At 37.2% G+C, this 24,078-nt stretch overlaps 1 protein-coding gene across 1 annotated transcript in view; it reads right to left on the bottom strand.

Annotated features, from left to right (window-relative positions):
* The window catches only part of MAP2 (microtubule associated protein 2), a 237,659-nt gene that overhangs the window by 9,542 nt on the left and 204,039 nt on the right, over positions 1-24,078 (bottom strand). The window contains exons 11-15 of the mRNA XM_053698776.1: positions 23,552-23,699; positions 22,675-23,015; positions 20,179-20,271; positions 17,679-17,760; positions 7,031-7,143 (exon numbers count right to left, since the gene is read on the bottom strand). Coding sequence (XP_053554751.1) covers positions 7,031-7,143; positions 17,679-17,760; positions 20,179-20,271; positions 22,675-23,015; positions 23,552-23,699 — 777 coding nt within the window. The remainder of the gene's footprint in view (positions 1-7,030; positions 7,144-17,678; positions 17,761-20,178; positions 20,272-22,674; positions 23,016-23,551; positions 23,700-24,078) is intronic.

The raw sequence follows: 24,078 nt of genomic DNA, 5'->3' as shown, positions 1-24,078 counted from the left end.
AGTAAATCATCAGCAAAGAGTGCAATTTGCAACCAAGATTTCTCTATTTCTATTCCTGGAAAGACTTTTTTTTTTTAAAATAAGAATACCAAAGGCTCCAGTGCTATATTCAATAGCAAAGGTTACAGTGGATGCCCTTGTCGGGTTCCTCTATATAATTTTTATTGAGCACAGGGCTCGACAAACCCAGGAGCCTGGGAGCCACTGAGTTATTCTCCATATATCTATATACAAATCTGACTGTCTGGCTCCTAAAATATGTCTGGCTCCTAAATATATGTTTAAACAGATTTGTCAAGTGCTGAATTAGCATATATGCTTCTGTTAGTGTATAGTAAGATTTAATATATTCAAGAAATGTGCCTTCAAATTTAGATAAAGTATGAAAAAGATGATCCCATTCAACCCTATTGAAGGCCTTCTCAGCATCTATTGATAAGAGAAAGGCCTCCGGAAGGGTCTTCTCCTCTTCTGACTGTTGACTCTACCAGTATTTTTCAAAGCATTTAAGATATTTATGATATGTTTTTCTGAGGCTTTGCCAGTCATAAACCCTGCCTGTTCCTCTGATATTACAGATGGTAAAATCACTTTTAGCCTATTTGCTAGGATTTTCATTAGAATTTTATAGTCCACAGTAGGGCCGTGTGAAAATGAATATTGCGATTTTGGACATGAAATATCGCGATTGTGATTTTAATTGCAATTTTTAAAAAATAACTGTTAAATATACATTTCTCAATAAAAATGCATTAAACTGTACAGAATCTTAAAATATTAAAAGTATTATACAAACTTTTAGCCAATTAATTGAGAATTTAGTTTAATATAGAAGCCAAACTAGGATTTTTTATTCACAAAAAAAAAAAAATGAGAGACCCAGAAATACAAATCTAAGAATTGTATGGCTCCCTGGATTTGTCAAGTCCAGGCACAACCAACTGTGTAAGTTATGTAACCAGTTGTGCCACTGCAGGGTCTGCATCCTTTTTTGGTTTATGCAAGAACCAAAACAGAGTAAATCACATGTAAATGTGTAATGCCACAACTTACAAAAAAAGAATAACCTGCAGTGAAAATCTACATCTTTGCCCTAGAAAACATTTTAAATTAAATCCTTAATTATTTATATATATTATAAGTCAACCTTTGCTGCAAAAAGAGAGGCACTTGACCAAAACTACGCAATATAATATTTTGTTTAGATATCATCCATAAATACAATTTTAACAATGAACACTACCAGCTGATTATAAAGGACAGGACTGGATTTCAAACATTAGTGCCCTTAAGCACAGGTTAATTATACACTCCTATGTTATGCCCACGGCACACATTTACACACACCTGAAAACCTTAATGTTTGAGGTTCACCACAGTAACTGAAACTGCTCCTACAATTAATCGCACAGCCCTAGTCCACAGTTAAAGATATGGGTCTATATGATTGTGGCTTTTGAGTGTCTTTTCCTGGCTTATCATATTAGCTATTTTAAATGTTGGTGAAATTTTGTTTTTCTCAGTATAGATTTTATGAAGAGCTTAGGAATTTGAAGTATTTCTAATGCACCTTTCGGCTTTAGCATAGTTGATTTAGCACAGTTTTGGGCTAGTGTGCAAGTGATAAACGGAAAATTATTTATTTAGTGCAACACTATAGAAGTCTTTGAGGGTTGGGAGTTAGTACTGTCACAATATCAGAAGTCCTGAAGTTAGCGCACCTGAGTCTTGTGCTTGCATGCTTTTTACTTTTAACTTGTAATACCAGCGCTATCCTGGGAGCGCTATTTTTTTATATTGAACTCAGTTAGCGCTTAAAAGCAATAAAAATGTATTGCTTGGGGGGTGTCTGAGCTATGGCTGAATATGGCCTCTAAACTGGAGTCTCTGCTTAGGATTTTACATTCCGCATTTTTACTACATGGAAAAGTGGATTGTTTACTGGACCAGGCAATACTTTTATTTCTGTTTTCAGAGGACTGGCGGTGTTTATGGGGTTGAAGATTTCTAGTGGGTATCTAGGTTTTTACCCTGACCGTGAAGATCGAATGCAATTAGCGGTCCTATACTGTTGCCCCAGGACTGGGGCGGGTTAACCTCAATTTAGACTGCCCCTCTGTGAGCGCAATAGCATGTAGGAACTGAATAAAAGACTGTCTACCAGGTCACTTAGGGTCATTCCTGGGTTTTAGCAGTTCTGCTTATTACTGTGGGATGTCTATTGATATGATGCCTTTGATGATGATTTTTTTTACGTGGCATTTATATATATATATATATATATATATATATATATATATATATATATATATATATATATATATACTGTATATGGTTTATCAGTGTGTTTCCCTATTGTTCCCTATTGTTCTGTATCCCATACACAGAGATCTATGTCTTGTAATGTTAAAGTTTTTATACACTTCTCCTAGGCATTGCATGAGTCCCTACTGTAGAGAGGTACCCAGCTTATTTCTTCTTATCCTTTTTAGCTTTAACAATACATAGATATGCAGCAGCAGTAGATTTCCACATAAATGATGTTTCTACTTGAGTTATAACATCCTACTATACATGGCTTAGTTAGCTTAATATAGTTAATATTCTAGAGACCAGCTTTTGTCTTTGTTAGAATGGATGTAGTAGGCCTATGCCTAGGTAGTGAGATTTGCACGAGCAGTCTTAAACAAATGCTTGGTTCACTTTTCAATAAAAACATCTGCACTTCCTTGCACTGAGGTTCATGTAGGCTCCATTTCCTGAGTGGCCCTTATTGCCTTTTGCTTGGTATACCTTATTACACTGAGCTGTATTTTCCAGGCATGATTCCGAGTTTAAAATATTAGATTGTTACATCTTCTTATATAGCGACAATAGCCTGTTGCATCCATATAAATGCTGAGGAGAGTAGTGGCATAGTGTGAAAGTGCCTGGTTATGCAGTTGACTTGGAGCAGTGCATATGATTTTCACTATAGAATTTTATTGGTAGCACGCACTTATATATATTCATCAGTGGTAATCTGGAGATATGTACTGTTATTTAGCTGTAAACAAATATAATATATTTAATAGGTACCTAAATTCTGTATGAGTGTGTAATTTACTATGGAAAAGGTCTTTATTCATTGCTTACCTATGGTGTATTTATAACTGTAAGTTAATGGTCCAAAAGCGACAATATATATCAAGGGTCTAAAGTGGCCCTGCTATTTAACCTAAGATTGCAGACCTACAATTATCTCATAACTGTTGGATACTATAGTCTGTAAAGTGTTGTATCTTGTAGCTTGATATCATACACCAAGGGTCCAAAAGTGGCCCTATAGTTTGCTGTTGGTTACTATAGTCTTTGAAAAGTTCTATCTTTTAGTTTGATATCATACACCAAGGGTCCAAAAGTGGCCCTATAGTTTGCTGTTGGTTACTATAGTCTTTGAAAAGTTCTATCTTTTAGTTTGATATCATGCACCAAGGGTCCAAAAGTGGCCCTATAGCTTGCACAATGTTACAGACTAATAACGCTCATATTTCTTACTTAAAGGGACATGAAACCCACATTATTTATTTCATGATTTAGGTAGAACATACAATTTTAAACAACTTTCTAATTTACTTCTATTATCTAATTTGTTTAATTCTCTTGGTATCATTTGTTGAAGAAGCAGCAATGCACTAATAGTTTCTAACTGAACACATGGGTGAGCCAATCACAATCGATAAATATATGCAGCCACCAATCAACAGTTAGATCCTAGGTTCTCTGCTGTCCTGAGCTTGCCTAGATAAACCTTTCAGCAAAGAATAACAAGAGAAGGAAGCAAATTAAATAATAGAATTACATTGGAAATTTGTTTAAAATTGAAAGAATTTTTTGGGTTTCATGTCCCTTTAAATATAGTGTGTGTTCAGGTCCAAAAGAGGTCTGTGCTACTTTAAAACCCCTCAGATTAAACAGTAGAGTTAATTAAGGTCCAAAAGCGGCCTATACTGTAGAAGAGGGCGAAAAAGAAGATGGCTCATTGGTTTGCTCCTTGAATATTTGAGGATGTACTCTGGCAAGCTAATGTATATGTAGCTTTTATTAGACTTGTGCACGGCGGAAAAAATTGTTTCGTTTCGGATTGATTCGGATGTTTTCGATTTTCGGATCGATTTGAATTCGGATACATTAGAATGCATTTGTTTCGGACTCATTCGGATTTGAATACATTCGGATGTATTCAATTTGTAAATTCAGAAGTTCGGTATGTGTTAGGTGGGATGTGCTGTGTATTAGACTAGTATTATGTACTGTAATATTAGGTGTAACCCATAGCAGAGTGATATAACCTAATATACTGTACAATACTAGTGTAATTGTGATTAGTCCATGGCCATCCGAATGTAACGAATAAATCCGAATTTGGATTTATTCGTTAGTTTCGTTGCTACATTAATTCGGAAATTCAAATTGATCCGAAGCTCCGAATCTGACAAATTTGTCCGAATTTCGATTCGGAACGAAATGAAATGCACATGTCTAGCTTCTATATGTATGAAGATGTTTTGTTCTTTCAGCTTCTTGATATGTGTATTGTGTATGCTTTAATGTGCAAACCGGATGTCATGTAATTGTTTTTAAACCTCAATAATTAAAAAAAAAAGCAAACAAAAAACAAACAAACTGTCAAATGCATTCAGATAACAGGCGGCCTTTAAGAGCTTAGAAATTAGCATATGAACCTACCTAGGTTTAGCTTTCAACTAAAAATTACCAAGAGAACAAAGCAAAATTGATGATAAAAGAAAATTGGAAAGTTTTTTAAAATGACATGCCCTATCAGAATCATGAAAGTTTAATTTTGACTAGACTCTCCCTTTAAAAAAAATCTGATATAATAAAAATCAATTTAATTAAAAAAAATCTGATTCCCCCCCCCCCATTTTTTTTAAAAAAAAAATGTTGATTTTTTTTTATCCATTCTGATGTGAAGTGAAATCCACTAATATTTCATGATTCTATCCTTAGAGAGGACCGATCAGTGGCCCTGTTGATATATCCACCAATCTACCCCTCCTCTTTTTTTACATTTTATAGTCATGTGGTCCAAGATTGACCACTAATTTTCATTTGGGGTGTGGTTAACTTTAAATTTTTGTTTGCATATTTTAGGGGGTTCCTAAATATATTTAAAGTTTATTCCTACCTTACTAGATATTTATGTTAACATCATCCTCCTCCATTTAACTCTCTTTGTTTTTTTTAGCTATTGAGGAGAACGAGCTACTTATATAAAAAAATAAGGTTATGGTGGTTATAGTTTCTATTATCCTACAGTTTAATGAATTGTGGTGACCTATGTTTACTTTTTCTTACATTATACTACTAGATTGAAACTGTTATCATGTAAATACTATAATGTATTAGAGCTAGTAGCTTTAGAACTTCATTTTGTTTTATTGTTTTCAGCCTTTCTATGCAGAGGTAACCTCATATATAACCTGTCATATACAACTGTACTTATATCTCTGTATATTGTACTGACGATTCCACGGGCCAATTTATGTAACTGCGAATGCAGCTGTTTCCGCACGAGCCTTCCGTTAAGTTAAGAACCTTCACTCGTCCACCACCTCTGAGGCGGCGTACAGCAATCATCCTGATCGGATACGATCAGGATGATTAACACCCCCTGCTAGAAAGACGGCATTGCACAAGCATTTCACACTAAATGCTTGTGCAATGATAAATGCTGATAACGTATGCTGTTGGCATTTATCGATGTTGGGCAGACATGATCCACTACAGCGGATTATGTTTGCCCGCATCTTCATAAATCGGCCCCCATATGTACTTCTGGTATTATCCTGTCACCCTTACTATGTGAATGTATAACTTTTTCTTTGTATCCTCAGTAAAATGTATAATGAAAAAAAAATAAAAAATGTATCGCTCCACCTAGACCTATGTTTGTTGCTAAATGGGCAGGCCACAAAAATACCCAGTGCTAGAAACTTTAGCTTTATTATTATCTTTAAAATGAGTTCTAGAACTAAATAATATTGATTTCAGTTTAATAGTAGACGTAAGATAACTCTAATATTGCACTGACTGCTACAAAGCAGTTCCTGACCCCAGCTGCAGTAACACTGGTATCTCGTTCATGTAGGTAGCATTGGTACTGCCCAGTAACCCTGCGACCTCTCTCTGCTGGGATAAAGTGGACACTACTGCGCTACTTCAAATTCATGCCCCTATGAACACTCCCCCTAAAGACCGCTGCTCCATAACCTGTCCGCCTGCTCTGAGGCGGCGGACAGAAATCAACCCGATCGAATACGATCCGGTTGATTGACACCCCCTGCTAGCGGACAATTGTCTGCAAATCTGCAGGGGGCGGCATTGCACCAACAGTTCACAAGAACTGCTGGTGCAATGATGAATGCTGACAGCGTATGCTGTTGTTGTTTGATGTGCAGCAGACATGATACGCTACATCGTATCATGTCCGCTCGCACATTAGTAAATTGACCCCTGTATCCCTTTTTTCTCTGCCCTTAGACAGGCTGGTGCGAATTCTGTGAAATACAAAAACCTGAGCCTTCTGTAATATCCAAATTAAAGGCATAGTACAGTGAAATAAAATGAAACTTTCATGATTCAGATAGAAAGTTTAACATTTTTTTACTTTGATCACATTTACATTTGTTCTTTTGGTATCTTTGATCCAAAGCGGCAATGCACTACTTGGAGCTAGCTGAGCACATCAGGTGAGCCAATGCCAAAAGATATATAGGTTTTATCTGACCCATGGCATTTTAACTTTGACTTTACTGTCCCTTAACAGCTGCAAAAAACAAGAAATCATTTTAACAAAATTAGTTTATTTACACAATAGTTTTCTGATAATTTTCCAGCAACCATCACTTCATCATAGCTTCTATACAGCAACACTTCTATTGCACATTGTACAAATAACCATTAAAGGTATTTCTATTTAAGATAAAATAGTATCTGTTAAAAGATTCAGAACGTATCTGTCTCTTACCTTGATGTTCCCACCGCCTGGCATGTGGTGGGCATTGTCTAGAGAACCAACCTTTGAATGTGCCTTCTCTTTAAAGTCCAACTTCACACTTTCAATCCTCACATGGCCTCCACCTGCATATAGCAAAAAACAGGCTTAGATTCCAGCACTGGATGGACAAATTCAGGGGCGGATCACAAGCTTTTACAAAAGTTTATCAAATGATTTATCAGTAAAAATTCCCATAGACTTTAAAGGTGATTTTCTTAAAAAAAATGTTAGATAAGTTTTTCTAAAGGTTTGAGATTGACCCCTTAGTTCAGTAAATAATTCATTAAAGGGACAGTCAACACCAGAATTTTTGTTGTTTAAAAAGAAAGATAATCCCTTTATTACCCATTCCCCAGTTTTGCATAACCAACACAGTTATATTAATATACGTTTTACCTCTGTGATTACCTTGTATCTAAGCTTCTGCTTACTGCCCCCTTATTTCAGTTCTTTTGACAGACATGCAGTTTAGCCAATCAGTGCTCAGTCCTACTTTACGTGCATGAGCTCAATGTTATCTATATGAAACATGTGAACTAATGCCCTCTATTGGTCAAAATGTATTCAGATTAGAGGCAGTCTTCAAGGTCTAAGAAATTAGCATATGAACCTCCTAGTTTTAGCTTTCAACTAAGAATACCAAGAGAACAAAGCAAAATTGGTGCTAAAAGTAAATTGGGAAGTTGTTTAAAATTGCATGCCCTATTTAAAACATGAAAGTTTGTTTTGGACTTGACTGTCCCTTTAATATAAATGCACAACTTACACAAGTAAATCACATTACTTTGTTAACGTTTTGACTGTTCCTTCAGTTTATATTTCAATATCATACAAGGTTTTACCGGCGCATAAGAATATGCTACCAATCCTTTGTGGTGCAGGTATGTATTGTGGCGCTTCACTCTTCAGGCTCCACTTCAGAAATAAATCTTAGCGGAAAGAGGAAAAAAAAGCTTTTTTTCAGAGCCAGATTTATCAAAGTTCGGCAGACAGGGGCGTACATCTTTGTCCCGGTCTGCCCCATCATTGCGTCCCTGCATTTACCATTGCACAGTACAGCTAGTGTGCAATGCCACCCCCTGCTCAGGTGTAGCCAATCGCTCGTGAGCAAGAGATGTCAATCTCCCCGGTTGGAAATGTCTGGGGGGATTGAGATATGACACATAACAGGTGGTGAAGTGGGTTAAGAAGCAACAGTCTGATGACCGCTGCTTCTTAACTCCCGGCTGCAAGTTTGCCGATGTGAGCCTGCTGCCAGATCCTATGATAAGTATAGCCCTTTGTACTTATTGCTCTTGAAAAAGGCAGTATATCTGCTGGAACACGTAGAGCATTTTTATTCAAGCTGCACATTTTGTCTTAAAAACTTGTTAAATACACTTGTTGTGAAGATTGTTGTATTTAGTTGGAATTCTAAATAAAATTTATTTTTGGATTACAATTGCCTGAGAGTGCTTTCCTTTTAGTAGGAAATTGTCCAAATCATAATACACTATCGGCTAGATTACGAGTTGTGCGTTAGGCTTAAAAAGCAGCATTGGCCGGTCCCAACGCTGCTTTTTAACGCCCGCTGATATTACGAGTCTTGCAGGTACAGGTGTACCGCTCACTTTTTTTGGCCAGACTTGGAAATACCGCAAAATAAATTGCTTATCCTATTTTTTCAATGGGACTTGCATAGCGCTGGTATTACGAGTCTGCCAAAAAGTGAGCGGTAGACCCTCTCCTGTCAAGACTGGTACCGCATTTTAAAGTCAGTAGTTAAGAGTTTTACACTACAACACCGTAGCATAAAACTCTTAACTAAAGTGCTAAAAAGTACACTAACACCCATAAACTACCTATTAACCCCTAAACCGAGGCCCCCTCACATCACAAACACTAAAATTAAAATTTTAACCCCTAATCTAGCGAACCGGACATCGCCGCCACTATAATAAATATATTAACCCCTAAACCGCTGCACTCCCGCATCATAAATATTAGTTAAATATTATTAACCCCTAATCTGCCGTCCCTAACATCGACGCCACCTACCTACATTTATTAACCCCTAATCTGCCGCCCCCAACGTTGCCACCACTATATTAAAGTTATTAACCCTTAAATCTAAGTCTAACCCTAACCCTAACACCCCCTAACTTAAATATAATTAAAATAAATATAAATAAAATTACTATAATTAACTAAATTATTCCTATTTAAACTAAATACTTACCTGTAAAATAAACCCTAACCTAGCTACAATATAACTAATAGTTACATTGTATCTAGCTTAGGGTTTATTTTTATTTTACAGGCAAGTTTGTATTTATTTTAACTAGGTACAATAGTTATTAAAAAGTAATTAACTATTTAATAACTACCTAGTTAAAATAAATACAAAAGTACATGTAAAATAAAACCTAACCTAAGTTACAATTACACCTAACACTACACTACAATTAAATTATTTCCCTAAATTAAATACAATTAAATACAATTAAATTAAATTATCTAAAGTACAAAAATAAACAAAACACTAAATTACAGAAAATAATAAACAAATTACAAGATTTTTAAACTAATTACACCTAATCTAATCCCCCTAACAAAATAAAAAAGCCCCCCCAAAATAAAAAAGGCCCTACCCTACACTAAATTACAAATAGCCCTTTAAAGGGCCTTTTGCGGGGCATTGCCCCAAAGTAATCAGCTCTTTTACCTGTAAAAAAAAAGTACATATCCCCCCAACATTAAAACCCACCACCAACACAACCAACCCTACTCTAAAACCCACCGAATACCCCCTTAAAAAACCTAACACTAACCCCTTGAAGATCACCTTACCGGGAGAAGTCTTCATCTAACTGGGCCGAAGTCCTTAACGAAGCCGGGCGAAGTGGTCCTCCAGACGGGCAGAAGTCTTCATCCAGACGGCATCTTCTATCTTCATCCATCCGGCGCGGAGTGGGTCCATTTTCAAGACATCCGACGCGGAGCATCCTCTTCTGACGACGGTTAAAACACAGAATGAAGGTACCTTTAAGTGACGTCATCCAAGATGGCGTCCCTTCAATTCCGATTGGCTGATAGAATCCTATCAGCCAATCTGAATTAAGGTAGAAAAAATCCTATTGGCTGATGCAATCAGCCAATAGGATTGAGCTTGCATTCTATTGGCTGATTGGAACAGCCAATAGAATGCGACCTCAATCCTATTGGCTGATTGCATCAGCCAATAGGATTTTTTCTACCTTAATTCCGATTAGCTGATAGTCATCAGAAGAGGATGCTCCACGTCGGATGTCTTGAAGATGGACCCGCTCCGAGCCAGATGGATGAAGATAGAAGATGCCGTCTGGATGAAGACTTCTGCCCGTCTGGAGGACCACTTTGCCCGTCTTGGATGAAGACTTCTCCTGGCTTCGTTGAGGACTTCAGCCCAGTTGGATGAAGACTTCTCCCGGTAAGGTGATCTTCAAGGGGTTAGTGTTAGGGTTTTTTAAGGGGGTATAGGGTGGGTTTTAGAGTTTTACAGGTAAAAGAGCTGATTACTTTGGGGCAATATGTATGTTGCGGCCATGTCGGGGCAGCAGATTAGGGGTTAATAAGTGTAAGATTAGGGGTGTTTAGACTCAGGGTTTATGTTAGGATGTTAGGTGTAGACATAAAATGTATTTCCCCATAGGAATCAATGGGGCTGTGTTACTGAGTTTTACGCTGCTTTTTGGCAGGTGTTAGACTTTTTTTTCAGCCGGCTCTCCCCGTTGATTCCTATGGGGAAATCGTGCACAAGCACGTTACACCAGCTCACCGCTAACGTAAGCAGCGCTGGTATTGGAGTGTGGTAAGGAGCAGAATTTTGCTCAACGCTCACTTCTTGTCTGGGTTGTAAAAACCCGTAATACCAGCGCTGTCTGTAAGTGAGTATAAACTGCTTGTTAGCACCGCATAGCCTCTAACGCAAAACTCATAATCTAGGTGTAAGTTTTGATCCTCTTTCCTCTAAGATTTATTACTGAAGTGGAGCATGAAGAGTGAAGCGCCAGAGAACCAGGAGAAACTGAGGCTGGCAGCATCACCTAAGGGAATGTTATTCCTTACCTGTATCATTTGAATACCAATGTTTTGTGTATTTAAATATATAGGGGCCAATTTATCAAAGGGCTTGCGGACCTGATCCAACATTGCGGATCAGGTCCGCAAGACCTCGCTGAATGCGGAGAGCAATACGCTCTCCGTATTCAGCATTGCAACGCCGCCCCCTGCTGACTCGTGGCCAATCGTCAGCCATCAGGAAGGTGTCAATCAAAACGATCGTATTCGATAGGGTTGAATTCCGGCGATTCCTGTCCGCCTGCTCAGAGCAGGCGGACAGGGTTATGGAGCAGCGGTCGGAGATTGATAAATGGGCCCCATAGTATCTCATGTGGCACATAATTTGGCTGAATGGTCAAGGTAAAGGATTATCACTTTATTTTGAAAGGGTCCCCAACTGCTGCCTTAGGGAAACTAAGTGCAAACAGCTGTAAAACTGCATGTGTACTGAGCATTATTACTATTTATAACATTGTTTACTCTTGCCATATAGTACGCATGACACATACACGCTCCTGAGACTACATCATTTTATGGAAAGTATCAAAACTTCAACTGATATCAAGAAAAAAAACATTAATTTGATTTAAAAAAAAAGTCAAGCGAAAGTTTACGAGTGGAGTGCAAACGATAAGGGGTTTATTGTGGGTGTTTGCACTCGTTGGGCTTATTTCTGGTATTACGAATGGAAAGTAAACGCGATCAATTGAGCGCAATCGTGATTTACTCTAGAATGATTACTGTGTCCTCAGAAGTCTGGTTAAAGGGACAAGAAACCCCAAAATGTTCTTCAATGGATAGAACATACTATTTTAAACAACTTTCCAATTAACTTCCATTATCAAATTTGCCTTGTTCTCTTGTTATTCTTTGCTGAAGGAACAGCATTGCACTACTGGCAGCAAGATGAACACATCTAGTCAGCCAATCACAAAAGACAAATATGTGCAGGCACCAATTAGCAGCAGCTCCCAATAGTGTAGGATATGTGTGTATTCTTTTTCAACAAGGGATACCAAGAGAACAAAGCACATGTGAAAATAGAAGTGAATTAGGTGTCTTAAAATTACATGCTCTTTTGGAATCATTCAAGTTTAATTTTGACTTTCCTATACCTTTAACTGTTTTGCGAAACAAAATAGTGTCACAAAATACGTCAAAAATACATTACAAGTACACTTGTACTCATAATTACATCATCTAATACAAATCATAAAAAAAATGTACACAAAAGTTATAAAGGCTCAAATATATGAGATCTCAGGTGTAAGGGGAAAAAAGGCAGACAAAGGGTTTTAACGTTGCGATACATACATATACATAAATATGTGTATATATATGTGTGTACATATGTATTTATATGTGTATATATGTAGTTACAGACATATATACACATATAAATGCATACATTCATATGTATTTATATGAGGAAACCATGCAAAAGCATATTTATGCAATATTCATATTTAATAGTGTTATACTGTGTATTTACTGTAAATATTTAACATTCCAATGTTCTGCACATAGCAGAATATATTATAAGTATTTTTAAATAGATATTCCTATATATATCCAAATAGAAGCAGAAAAGGGAACATCTGCGCTACCTATCAATAGGAGAGTAATGTATACTAACTACAAACAAATTCTTATGACAAACATGTCACAAAGTTATAAATTCGAGAAATCAACAATGTAACAAGTACATAAAAAATGTGGAGATAAGGGCCTATAGTTATCAAGGTCTGGCGGACCTGATCCGACAGTGCGGATCAGGTCTGCCAAACCTTGCTGAATACGGCGAGTAATACGCTCGCCGTATTCAGCATTGCACCAGCAGCTCACAAGAGCTGCTGGTGCAACGCCGCCCCCTGCAGACTCGCGGCCAATCGGCCCCCAGCAGGGGGTGTCAATCAACCCGATCGTACTCGATCGGGTTGATTTCCGGCGATGTCTGTCCGCCTGCTCAGAGCAGGCGGACACGTTATGGAGCAGCGGTCTTTGTGACCGCTGCTTCATAATTGCTGTTTCTGGCGAGTCTGAAGACTCGCCAAAAACACGGGGCATCAAGCTCCTTTCAGAGCTTGATACATATGCCCCAAGGGGTTAACAAGTGAAAAGGAGCCTAAGCAGATCGGTTCATTATATATTACATTAAATTGATATTCACCGGGAAAGTCACATGTTATCTAGTGACGACATAGAGAGTGAACCAATCAGATGGCGACGCTGGGTACACACCTTCACATAAGCTAAAGTTGATTTGTATTTAAACTCACGCCGGGTTACAACTACCATTTACCTCTGATGAAGAAGTTTATTAACTTCAAAACGTGTAAGGATAGAGTGGTACCTGGCGATGCTATCATTTTTGGTGACTTTTTGATCCCGTTTTGGAGCGGTAAATTTCTGGGACTCTTTCTAATTGCTCCGTATCTGCAGGGATCGTTGTGCACAATAACTGCTGTATATATACTTCATATGTATGAGGATTTTAAATGTGAGTGCAACAGTCATCTTTTTTTTATAGAATGTTGACATTAAAACAGTAGACACTATGTGGGCTTTTTCCTGTTATCTTTTCTGAGGATATGTGCTGTCTCGTTTTGTTTGGGGAATCTTTGTGAAGATCGAATCCAAAATCGACAGATATTCACACAGAGGAATTGCTGCGGAGCTCCTACTAGTCTCCCTTCACGCGGTAACCTTACATCATAAGATTGAGGTTATCTCTTGTAAGTATATATACTGAACATTTACATCGTTCAGAATTCTTCATGCAACATATACACATTTGTGGACCTTTTGTGCAGCAACACATTTTTTATGTACTTGTTACATTGTTGATTTCTCAAATTTATAAATGTGAAATGTTTTTCACGAGAATTTGTTTGTAATTAGTATACATTACTCTTCTATTGATAGGTGGCGCAGGTGTTCCCTTTTCTGCTTGTATTTGGATCTATTACTGAAGGTTACATAGAGGGTGTTTAACCTTTATTATACCTATATATAATCATGTAAATATATATATATGTATAAATATATATTTACCAAAAAAACATCAGATATAGGTAGAAATATTTATTTCTGAATAAATAGAACATATTCTGTTTTGTGAAGAACATTGGAATGTGAAATATTCATATTTTCATGTTAGGTTAGCAAACATGAGAATATGCGATCAGGTTTGCCCGTGAGTAGGGTGTTAGGTTTCTTTTCCACTTTTTTTGCTTCTATGGGGAATACGTGAATGCGCACTCAATATTCTAAGATATTCTAAGTTCGTCTTTTTGCGCTCATCGGGTTAGTGCGTGAACAAAAACAGTTATGAGAGCAACCCGACACTCACAAAAAGCTTACTTCTTGCACAGTTAATGTTTGAGCGGGAGTGTTAATTAGCATTGTAATCTGGCCCTGCATATTCTATCTGTATCACAAAAGTTTAAATTTGACTCCAATGTCTCTTTTAGTGACCTAATAATCAGCTTATAATAATTAGTTGAATAATTATGAACTTTTATAATAATGCACTATTGCTTTGCTCTTTTCATATTATTCAAAATCTGAATAAAGCTGATGCTCGTGGAACATGAGCAGCCTAAAGTGTATCAAGAATTGTGTTATCCTGGATTTGTTATTGTTTGGATGGTGACTGGACTGTTCAATAGAAATGTTTCCATATATTTTATTACCATTTTGTTAGTTTTCTTTGGTATTATGTTTTTTTATTTTATTTTTCAGGGGGCGGAGCCAACTGTTAACCAAGCAGACGCAGGAATTGAGAGCTCCTGCTTATAACATTTTAAAACTTATCATAGGGCGCCAAAATTTAAGTTTTCAATAATTTAACTGGACTTATGACTTATTGCTCATGTGAGAGTATCATCTAGATGCTGATATCCAGTTTCTGAGAGGGTAGAGCGGAGCAGACATACTGAGTACCGGTTCATATACTAATCCCTTACGGCTTACCAAGAGGGGAAATTATCTTACAAAATATGGCGGACAGTATGGTCTTTGTGATCCAGCCTCTCATTCTGCCTGCAGAATCGACTCTTTGAAGAGATGTTTGGGCGCCATTTTTGCAGTGACGCCATAGAAGCTACGATCCCTTAGGTCAATATCGACTACCTGGATGCTGGAGAGGATGGCTTCACAGATTTGGGCTGCGCTTGCCGAATTGGAGTGTCACATGGATACACAGTTTGCCTCACTTATCCAATGCCTCTCTCCGGACAGGGAGAACTCACCAGTCGCTATGGGAGAGGATTTTGTCGTGACTGCGGGCCTAACAGCGGAAGAATATCACCCGCAACTCTTCTGTCTTCACGGGGAGAACACAGACGACGACAGCAGCACGCTACCTCCCTTTCTTGAGAAGACTATTATCGTCCACTCTCAGCCCACAACCACCCTGACCCCAGAGATCCCTTCAGACCTAGCTCCGTTCAGCGCAGCGTTGTACTTCACCCTGGACCCGGGGAAGCCGATTGGGATAGAGCTAGAGAAAAATAGACCGACCACTACTCACACAGGGCGTACCTTTATTAAAGGAGATAACTCATTAATAACATGTAATTGCACACAGCTTCTAATCTCCGTCATGGCTTAAAGCAGATTAAAGAACTGATTTATCCAGATGTACATCACTTAGGACATGTATGGTGGTTAGCATACATATTGACCCACAGGCTTATTGTTGTTTATATCTTGTATTAGTCTCATTGTATATGCTACTGCTGACCACATACGCCAAACTCATATATATGGTAAATTATGCCACCTTTTATTCTTTCAGGGGTATGTTCTTATATATGGCTCTTATACGCTAATATACACATGTTGATCCTCGGTTAAGAATTATTCTACACATATATCTTTATGTGACATGTCATAAAACAATGTACTTTAGCTCTGAAAAAGAATTCATTTATATGAGGTCTGTGTTTGATTTTTTTTCTGAGATATACCTGGTGGGCACTTCTGAATTTCATTAACTTCTCTTCCAGTTTGCATTAGGCCCTCACTCTCCTCAGTTTATGAGGTTGGATCCCATTATATGTTACACTATGTACACTGCTACTTTTCCATGTTACACAGATTAGGGACTCCCCATACTGTCAGCAAGATTAGCCACTAAGCTACATGAGCTACCAAAGATATTTAGTGACACATATTCCTGAGGTAATTATTTTAAACCTTGCCGAGAGAATCAAAGTATAGGATGGCTCGCAGCTACTCATCTTGTATCCTTTCATACCAAGTACAATATAGCACATATAAGTACAATAGACTACTCCCCCTAGATACAATTTCTTTAGGAAGCTCCTTCCTAGGTTTTATATTCAATATACCTAAAGACCCAAAAGCTAGACCAGAATCCCACCCTAACAGGCTCCGCCCCCCTCTCCCCTTTTTCAAATAAGAGCGGCTCTTGCCAGCTGAATTTCCTTTCCCCCAAATCAAACTATCACACCATCCCCCATTTTACTCCATTTTATTCGGAATTGATTACTCACTTTATGATGCCTATAGTAATATGTGGGCTATCATTATTTTTACTGTACCAAGAGTTATGAAAAGAGGCTTTACGGTTATATGTTCCGGGTTACCCATTTCTCCTACACACCAGGTCTTTTTGTTTCTCTATTTTCCTTTAATCCTACATGTTATTCATTTTATGATCCACATGTCAGACATATTTTTATAACCCTTCTCAGAAAGAACACTCTCATTGGTAAAATTATTACTCAATCTGGCTAAAGCCCTTTTTACATGTAACTTGCAGTCACAATGTTTGTAATTGTAACATTTCTACCTTAATTTTTTGAAGCTAACCTTTTTTCTAGATGAGAATTGTAAAGATGTTCTTTTCAAGTTGGACATGTATCTGGACATATTTTATGTTCTGTTGTTATTGTTCATTGCCTCAATAAAAATTATTTAAAAAAAAATAATAATAATTTTTTCATAATTTTAATACACTAGATTTTAAAGAATACTATTGCACCCCCTATAGTTTATACACTTTATTTTTTTATATATATATATAAATATATTTATATTCTGTCTGTTTTGCATTAAACTTATAGGGGCCTATTTATGAAATGTCTGTCCGACATGATCCGATCAGCGGATCAGGTCCGACAGACATCTCTGAATGCGGAGAGCAATACGCTCTCCGCATTCAGCATTGCACCAGCAGCTCTTGTGAACTGCTGGTGCAACGCCTCCCCTTGCAGATTCGCGCAGGGGGGTGTCAATCAACCCGATCGTATTCAATCGGGTTGATTTCACGCAATGTCTGTCCACCTCTTCAGAGCAGGCAGACAGGTGATGGAGCAGCAATCTTTAGACCGCTGCTTCATAACTGGTGTTTCTGGCGAGTCTGAAGGCTCGCCAGAAACACGGCCCTTCAAGCTCCATACGGAGCTTGATAAATGGGCCCCATGATCCTGATATATGGGATTGCCCTGACATTATTACCTATTTTAGCTAGTTGTCCCTAGTTGTTGTCCCTAGTTATCATACTTACCAGGCCTGTGATGTATATTCTTCAGAGATCCACACTTGGAGGTGATATGACTCAGGTCAATCTTTTTGCTTACAATCTGGATCTGTTCCGATTTAAAAAAAAATAATGAAAAAAAGAGTTAAAAGTATTGAAAAAACTAGACCCAGGGAGCTGTTGAAAAATCTGAAAGAGAAGAAGAGGTTTACATATTCTGGCTCATGCTAAGGAAGGAGTGATATTACTAAAGTCAGTGCAGCAGGCTTTTTATAAACAGAGGACCCAGTCACACCAGAATATATTAGTTAAACTACAAAAGCAGGGTTAAGACACAAGATCCTGAGGTGAGAGTTCCCAGCACCAGATTCATTTGACCTTGAACAAGTCTTGAGCACCCAATGTCTAAATTAAATACCAAAATGTAAGAAATGAACGGGTAGAGAACATAACTTCTTTTGCTTCAGTGAGAAGATCACACATGCTACAGTCTCCTGCATTCAAACATCCCTAATGGGCCCTAACAGGATTGTGCTGCTATAGAAATATTATCTGATAAAATAAATATACTGTATGTTAAAACAATTATACAGAATACAGAATTCATTAAATTACTACTTATTAGTGTAGACAGAAATTTTTCTTCTGCTTTAAAGGGACAGTCTACTCCAGAATTTTTAGTGTTTAAAAAAGATAATCAATGTATTACCCATCCACCAGTTTTGCATAACTAACAAGGTTATAGTAATATACTTTTTACCTCTGTGATTACTTTTTTTGTCTGGGCATCTGAAGACTGCTGCCTTATTTCAATTCTTTTGACAGACTTGCATTTTAGCCAATCAGTGCTAACTCATAGATAACTCCACAGGAGTGAGCACAATGTTATCTATATGACACACATGAACTAGTTCTGTTTAGCTGTCAAAATGCACTGAGATAAGAGATGGCCTTCAAGGACTTAGAAATTAGCATATGAGCCTACCTAGGTTTATCTTTCAACAAAGAATACCAAGAGATCAACGCAAATTTGATGATAAAAGTAAATTGGAAAGTTGTTTAAAATGACATGCCCTATCTGAATCATGAGTTTAGTTTTGATTAGACTGTCCCTTTAATATCCAATGTACAGTCCTGTCTTTGTTGTTTTTACTGCAGTTACATCTTTTAGACATGCACTGCATACTAATGATTTATATGTTTTGTGCTAGAGTGCACATGAGCTTTGCAGTCAGTTTGTCTGCTTCTGCTCACAATATATAAGCTGCTTTTTTTGGTAACATATATAATATATATTTATGGCTAGATTTTACTTTTGACTCTAGTTATACTAACTAGCAGCCTATCTCCCCAGGTGGCTACAAATAGCATCTGGCAAGCCATTACATAGGTTCAGTGTCTAACAACTCTATTATTATTATTGTTATTATTATTATGCAAAGGGCTTTAACATAGAGATACATGCATGCATGTATGTGTGTGTGTGTATATATATATATATCTATATGTGTGTGTGTGTGTGTGTACATATGTATTTATGTGTTTTACTGTATATTTGTTATTTTTACTGTAAATACATATTTTGTATATAGATATGTATTTTACATGAACAGTATCAGATATATATATATAAAAAATTATCTCTTTTACATAGGACATAAAAACTTGGTAATCTTAAGGCGCGTTACTGAAATATGTTCTTCACGTTGAAAACAATGTATTTTTTATTATTATGAAATTTATTTTATAATATTAATATATACATATATATACATAAATGTGTATCTTTGTTCTGGGTTGTGTGAGCTGTGGCTGTTAGAGTGTCGGTATGAAAACGAAGCTCCATAGATCTCTATGGACAAATGCGATCCTGCAATCGCATTTCCCTGAGGGGCCTTATATTGTGTCCGCGAGGTCACACAAATCCTACTTGCCTTTCCTAATCTTGCGCTAATAAGCGCAAATGGAAACATAAAAACTGTGCACAACAATGTCGCTATTGTAAGCACATCTTTGCACTCCATATGTAATCTAGCCCTATTGGGGTCGTACACCCGGAGCACGCTATTGACATTTACGTCCATCTCCCAATCATCCAAAAACATAAACAATACATCACTAGTTCTCTATGATATCAGAGACCAGACAACTAACGTAATAACTGAACATTGAACACTTTATGACATGCAGATCAATTAGAGATGTGTCAAAATATGCCTTAAGCTTCATTTTTGTAAAAAAAAATAAAGCTTAAGGCATGTTATGTTTTAAATAAAGTAGATTTTATATGCTAATTATGGTTCAGGACATGCTCCTAATACTGTTTAATTCTGATCAAGTTCAAGAAATGTGCTCAGGTCAACAGAAAAGCTTTGGAAACTCTATAGGCGTGAGAGTAGAATAAATGCAAACACAAAGGACAGACCAGGTGTTAATGTGAGGCGTGGCTGAAGAGGATTAAACCTTTGGAAGGAGCACCAAGGAAGCTGGGGAGGAGATGCTCGTTACAGACGGTGCCTCTACTTACTTGTCCCCCACCAGCATTATGACTGATGTTATCCTTGGAGCCGCAACGAGACTGAACATCACTATAATCAATCTTCTGATTTAAGATCTTAACCTAAAAGGAATGGGAGGCAGAGTATTTCCATATTGAACAGTGGAGTATTACCCTCCATATGTGGCATTATCACAAAAAGTGACAGTAACCTTTACCTATTTATATTCTCCATTTTGCAGATAAACATCTTTCTTTACACTGGGTGACAGCAAGTTACAATTATTCATTAACTATGGCCCCCAGTCCAATCTTTTACAGGTGTTTTTGAATTGCTTTTCTAAGGAAATCCTACTAATTAGACTCTGTATGTAGTAAACTTGCATCTGGTTAAGATGCCTAAAAATATAATAAACAAGTTTTTCACAGGTATTTCATTGTGGGACTTTTTGAGGGTTTCCTACACAGAAACAGAACATACACCGTCATTACAAATATCTGGTTTCAAAGTCAGTGATGACTTACTTGCTAATGTGTTTTTTGCATAACCAACAGTATTAATTCATGATGTATGCAAATAAAATATTATATAATTTAGCATAATTATGTCACTAATAAATAAATAAATAGAAGTGTTGCCCAAACAGTCAAGATATGTCATTTGGTGGCCAAAATGTTCAAAGCATAAACCACATGTAAGGTGTTTTCTGATGGATTAGAATATCACTATCAAATTATCTCAATGGTAGTAGTGGAGAGTACACTGTGTGAATCAACCTGTAAAAAAACACACAACTACCATCTTTTGTAATGGGTTATTATTGATTAGTATGGCTTTGAATTAGAAAATCCATTGAAAACCCATTTAAAGTACATTGCTCAGGTCCTAGTGGATTGGAATAGACCCCCAGAGTGTTTAGCATGAATTGTTACATAGATACTATTAAAACTTAGGCAGCTTTACTGCTATCATGACAAAGAACTTATGCACACCACTGTCAGTGTAAAGACAATTTAAAGTAGAGATAACAAACAACTTGTTTCACATTACGCTATTCATGACAGTTCATGTCCATTATATAAAATAGGGGGTAGCTACAGCAAAGGTAAAAAGGACTTGATGTTTACAAAATATGCTGTTGCATAATTATAATGATAAAACCAGGGTCGGCTCTATAATTGGACCAGGTGGGACCAAAGGACCCAGGCAGCATCTGACAAGGGTGACACATAAGGAGAGCACATTCTGGCTAATAGAGTTTTTAAGAGATAATACTTTTGTATGGTCCATAAGCTGGGAAGTACATTTTGTCCTGCTAAACTTTAATCTTTAATACAGCTTATTAAAGGTGTCTTTAGACTGTAGTGGGTGGAGAGCTTGGGTGGAATCATCTTTCATTCAGGCAGCATAGTGTATTGCGCTAGCCCTCGATTTTTACTAACTAACCCCATAAAATGCAATTATTAAGCTGTTGATTTTTTGATGGCCATCCAACATGTATGCAAGTTTTGTAAAACCCTTCTTCTAAACAAGGAACCAATTTAAACATATTGAAGGAATCCACTCAAACATATCAATCTAGTAAAGCTTGGCAAAAATGTGTGTTTAAGATTTTACAAAATCCACAGTAGAAGTTTTCTTCACTGTTCATAAGAAATACATGTACAAATGGTATGAGTAGAAATGCTCAGACATGCTGACCAGGTGACAATATTGTTATATACTGTATGTGAATGTGATATATGTGTGTGTGTGTGTGAGAGAGAGAGAGAGAGATTGCATATTTCCATGTTCAGTATGATAAGAGCAGTAACTGCTGTAGTGAAAGGCTCACACTTGCAGAATCAATTTCCGTTTTGTACTTCTGAATCTCCTTTTTTTCTTGCTTAGACCATAAAAACATAATTTCCTCCCTGAGATTTTAGCTAGCTTCTATTTGTTTCAAATACCATAATAGACCTGCTGAATATTGACAAGTTCCATATAGCAACTTGTCAGCAGGTTGGAACTAAAAATATATAGAAATATCTGTGGTGCAGTTAAAAATAGTTACTATGGGGTAGATTTAATAAGCACCGGATGCTGCTATCTACACCTGTAGTTTCTGGCTCGCCGGAAACGGAAATTAAGAAGTAGCGGTCGTAAACCCCCCCCTGCTAGCGGCCGCAAATGTGCAGGAAGCCGCATTGCACAAACATTTCACAAGAAATGCTTGTACAATGTTAAATGCAGACAGCGTATGCCGGGCGGACATGATTCGCTACAGTGAATCATGTCCGTTCGGCATTTAATACATTGACCCCTATATGTGGACTTCATATAAAATTTTACGAATTATATTAGGTCTTTCAATTCACATCTGGGTGTTGCCACATATTATTATGATTATTATTATTTGTTATAATTAATAATACTAATAACATCATTTTTATGAATTATTACTAATAATACTATGGATTTTCTGCCTCCTTGGTCTGTTGATCTATGAGTTATACCCTTAGTGACTTCCTCAAGGCTGCTCTTACCGATCCTCCTTTTGGCTGATACTTGATGTTGTCTGTTGATCCAATCTTTGACCTAATGTTCTTCAGGTCTGGTAGAGGTTGGTTCATGTAGCGCATTTGTTTGAGCGTGGCAGGAGACTTTGGAGGTGTGCGGAGGATAGCTACTTTCTTCTCAGAAGCCACTAGCATGGATCTTGGAGTTCCTGGTGTGCGAGGAGTGCGAGAGTAGCTAGGAGTACCTGGTGTTCCTGGGGTTCGAGAGGCATAGCTTGGAGGTGTCCCAGGAGTAATAGCAGTAGAGCCAGGTGTTGTTGGGGTTGAAGTCCCACTCTTTCCAGTCCGACTCCATATAGGCTCAGATCCTAAATAAAAATACAAATATCTAGAGGGTGACCTACAGTAAAACAATGACAGTGGAGAAAGTGTCTACTAATTTCAAGCAAGAAAAATATTTTTTCACAAAGATGAGAAAACAAACTGAGATTAAATTAAAACTTAAGAGGAAAACTGGAAATGTTCCAAACAATAGGAACTATAAAGTCCAAAAAGAGAACACAACATTTTTTCTTAAAAGGGACATCTCTCCATTTAAAATAATTTTTAAATGGAGCATATCCCTTCCATAACTTGTTTTCCTTTTAACAAGAAATTTGTGCTGTCTGTAATTGGACTTTATAGTACTATATTATAGTGAGAAACTGTAAGAGATGTGCACACCCAAGGGAACATTTTACAATAGGTGCTAAACTTTATTTGAATTTAATCTAACAAATCAATAGAAACAACTGCTGGGAACTACATTAAGTGGTATATTTGTAGTAACATATGGAAATACATCAAGACGATTCAGCATTGGAAAATTAATTTTAGTAAATGTAATAAAAGAATGGGAACCTACTTGTTGTGCGGCGTACAGAAGACGACACAGATGTGCTAGTGGAAAAGGAGTTCTCTTCTTTTTCAGCTGGAAAAGTTTTCCTAATGGGGTGAAGGGAGGACGGTCTTGGCAGGGCTGAGCGCTTTTCTGGGCTTTTAGACACACCATCCTAGAAAGAACCCAAAGGTGAGCAAACTAGGAATAGTTACCATTGTAATTCATTATAGGAAATTATCTTTGGTAAAACCAGTGGAAACAATTAGCTGCTTCTTATGTATTACAAAGTGATCACTCACTTTTTAGCACCTAGAAGAGTTTGGTGAATAGATCATCATCATAAATCACTTAAAGGGACAGTCAACACCAAAACTGTTATTGTTTAAAAAGATAGATAACGCCTTTACTACCCATTCCCTAGCTTTGCACAACCAACATTGTTATATTAATATACTTTATAACATGTAAACCTCAAAAATTCTACCTGTTTCTATGCCACTACAGACAGCCTTTAATCACATGCATTTTTATTAGCTTTTCACAAGAGACTG

This window comes from Bombina bombina, chromosome 1 (assembly GCF_027579735.1).
Source record: "Bombina bombina isolate aBomBom1 chromosome 1, aBomBom1.pri, whole genome shotgun sequence".
NCBI lineage: Eukaryota > Metazoa > Chordata > Amphibia > Anura > Bombinatoridae > Bombina > Bombina bombina.
Note: the sequence above shows the minus strand (reverse complement) of the source record. Positions and strands in the feature narration are given on the sequence as shown.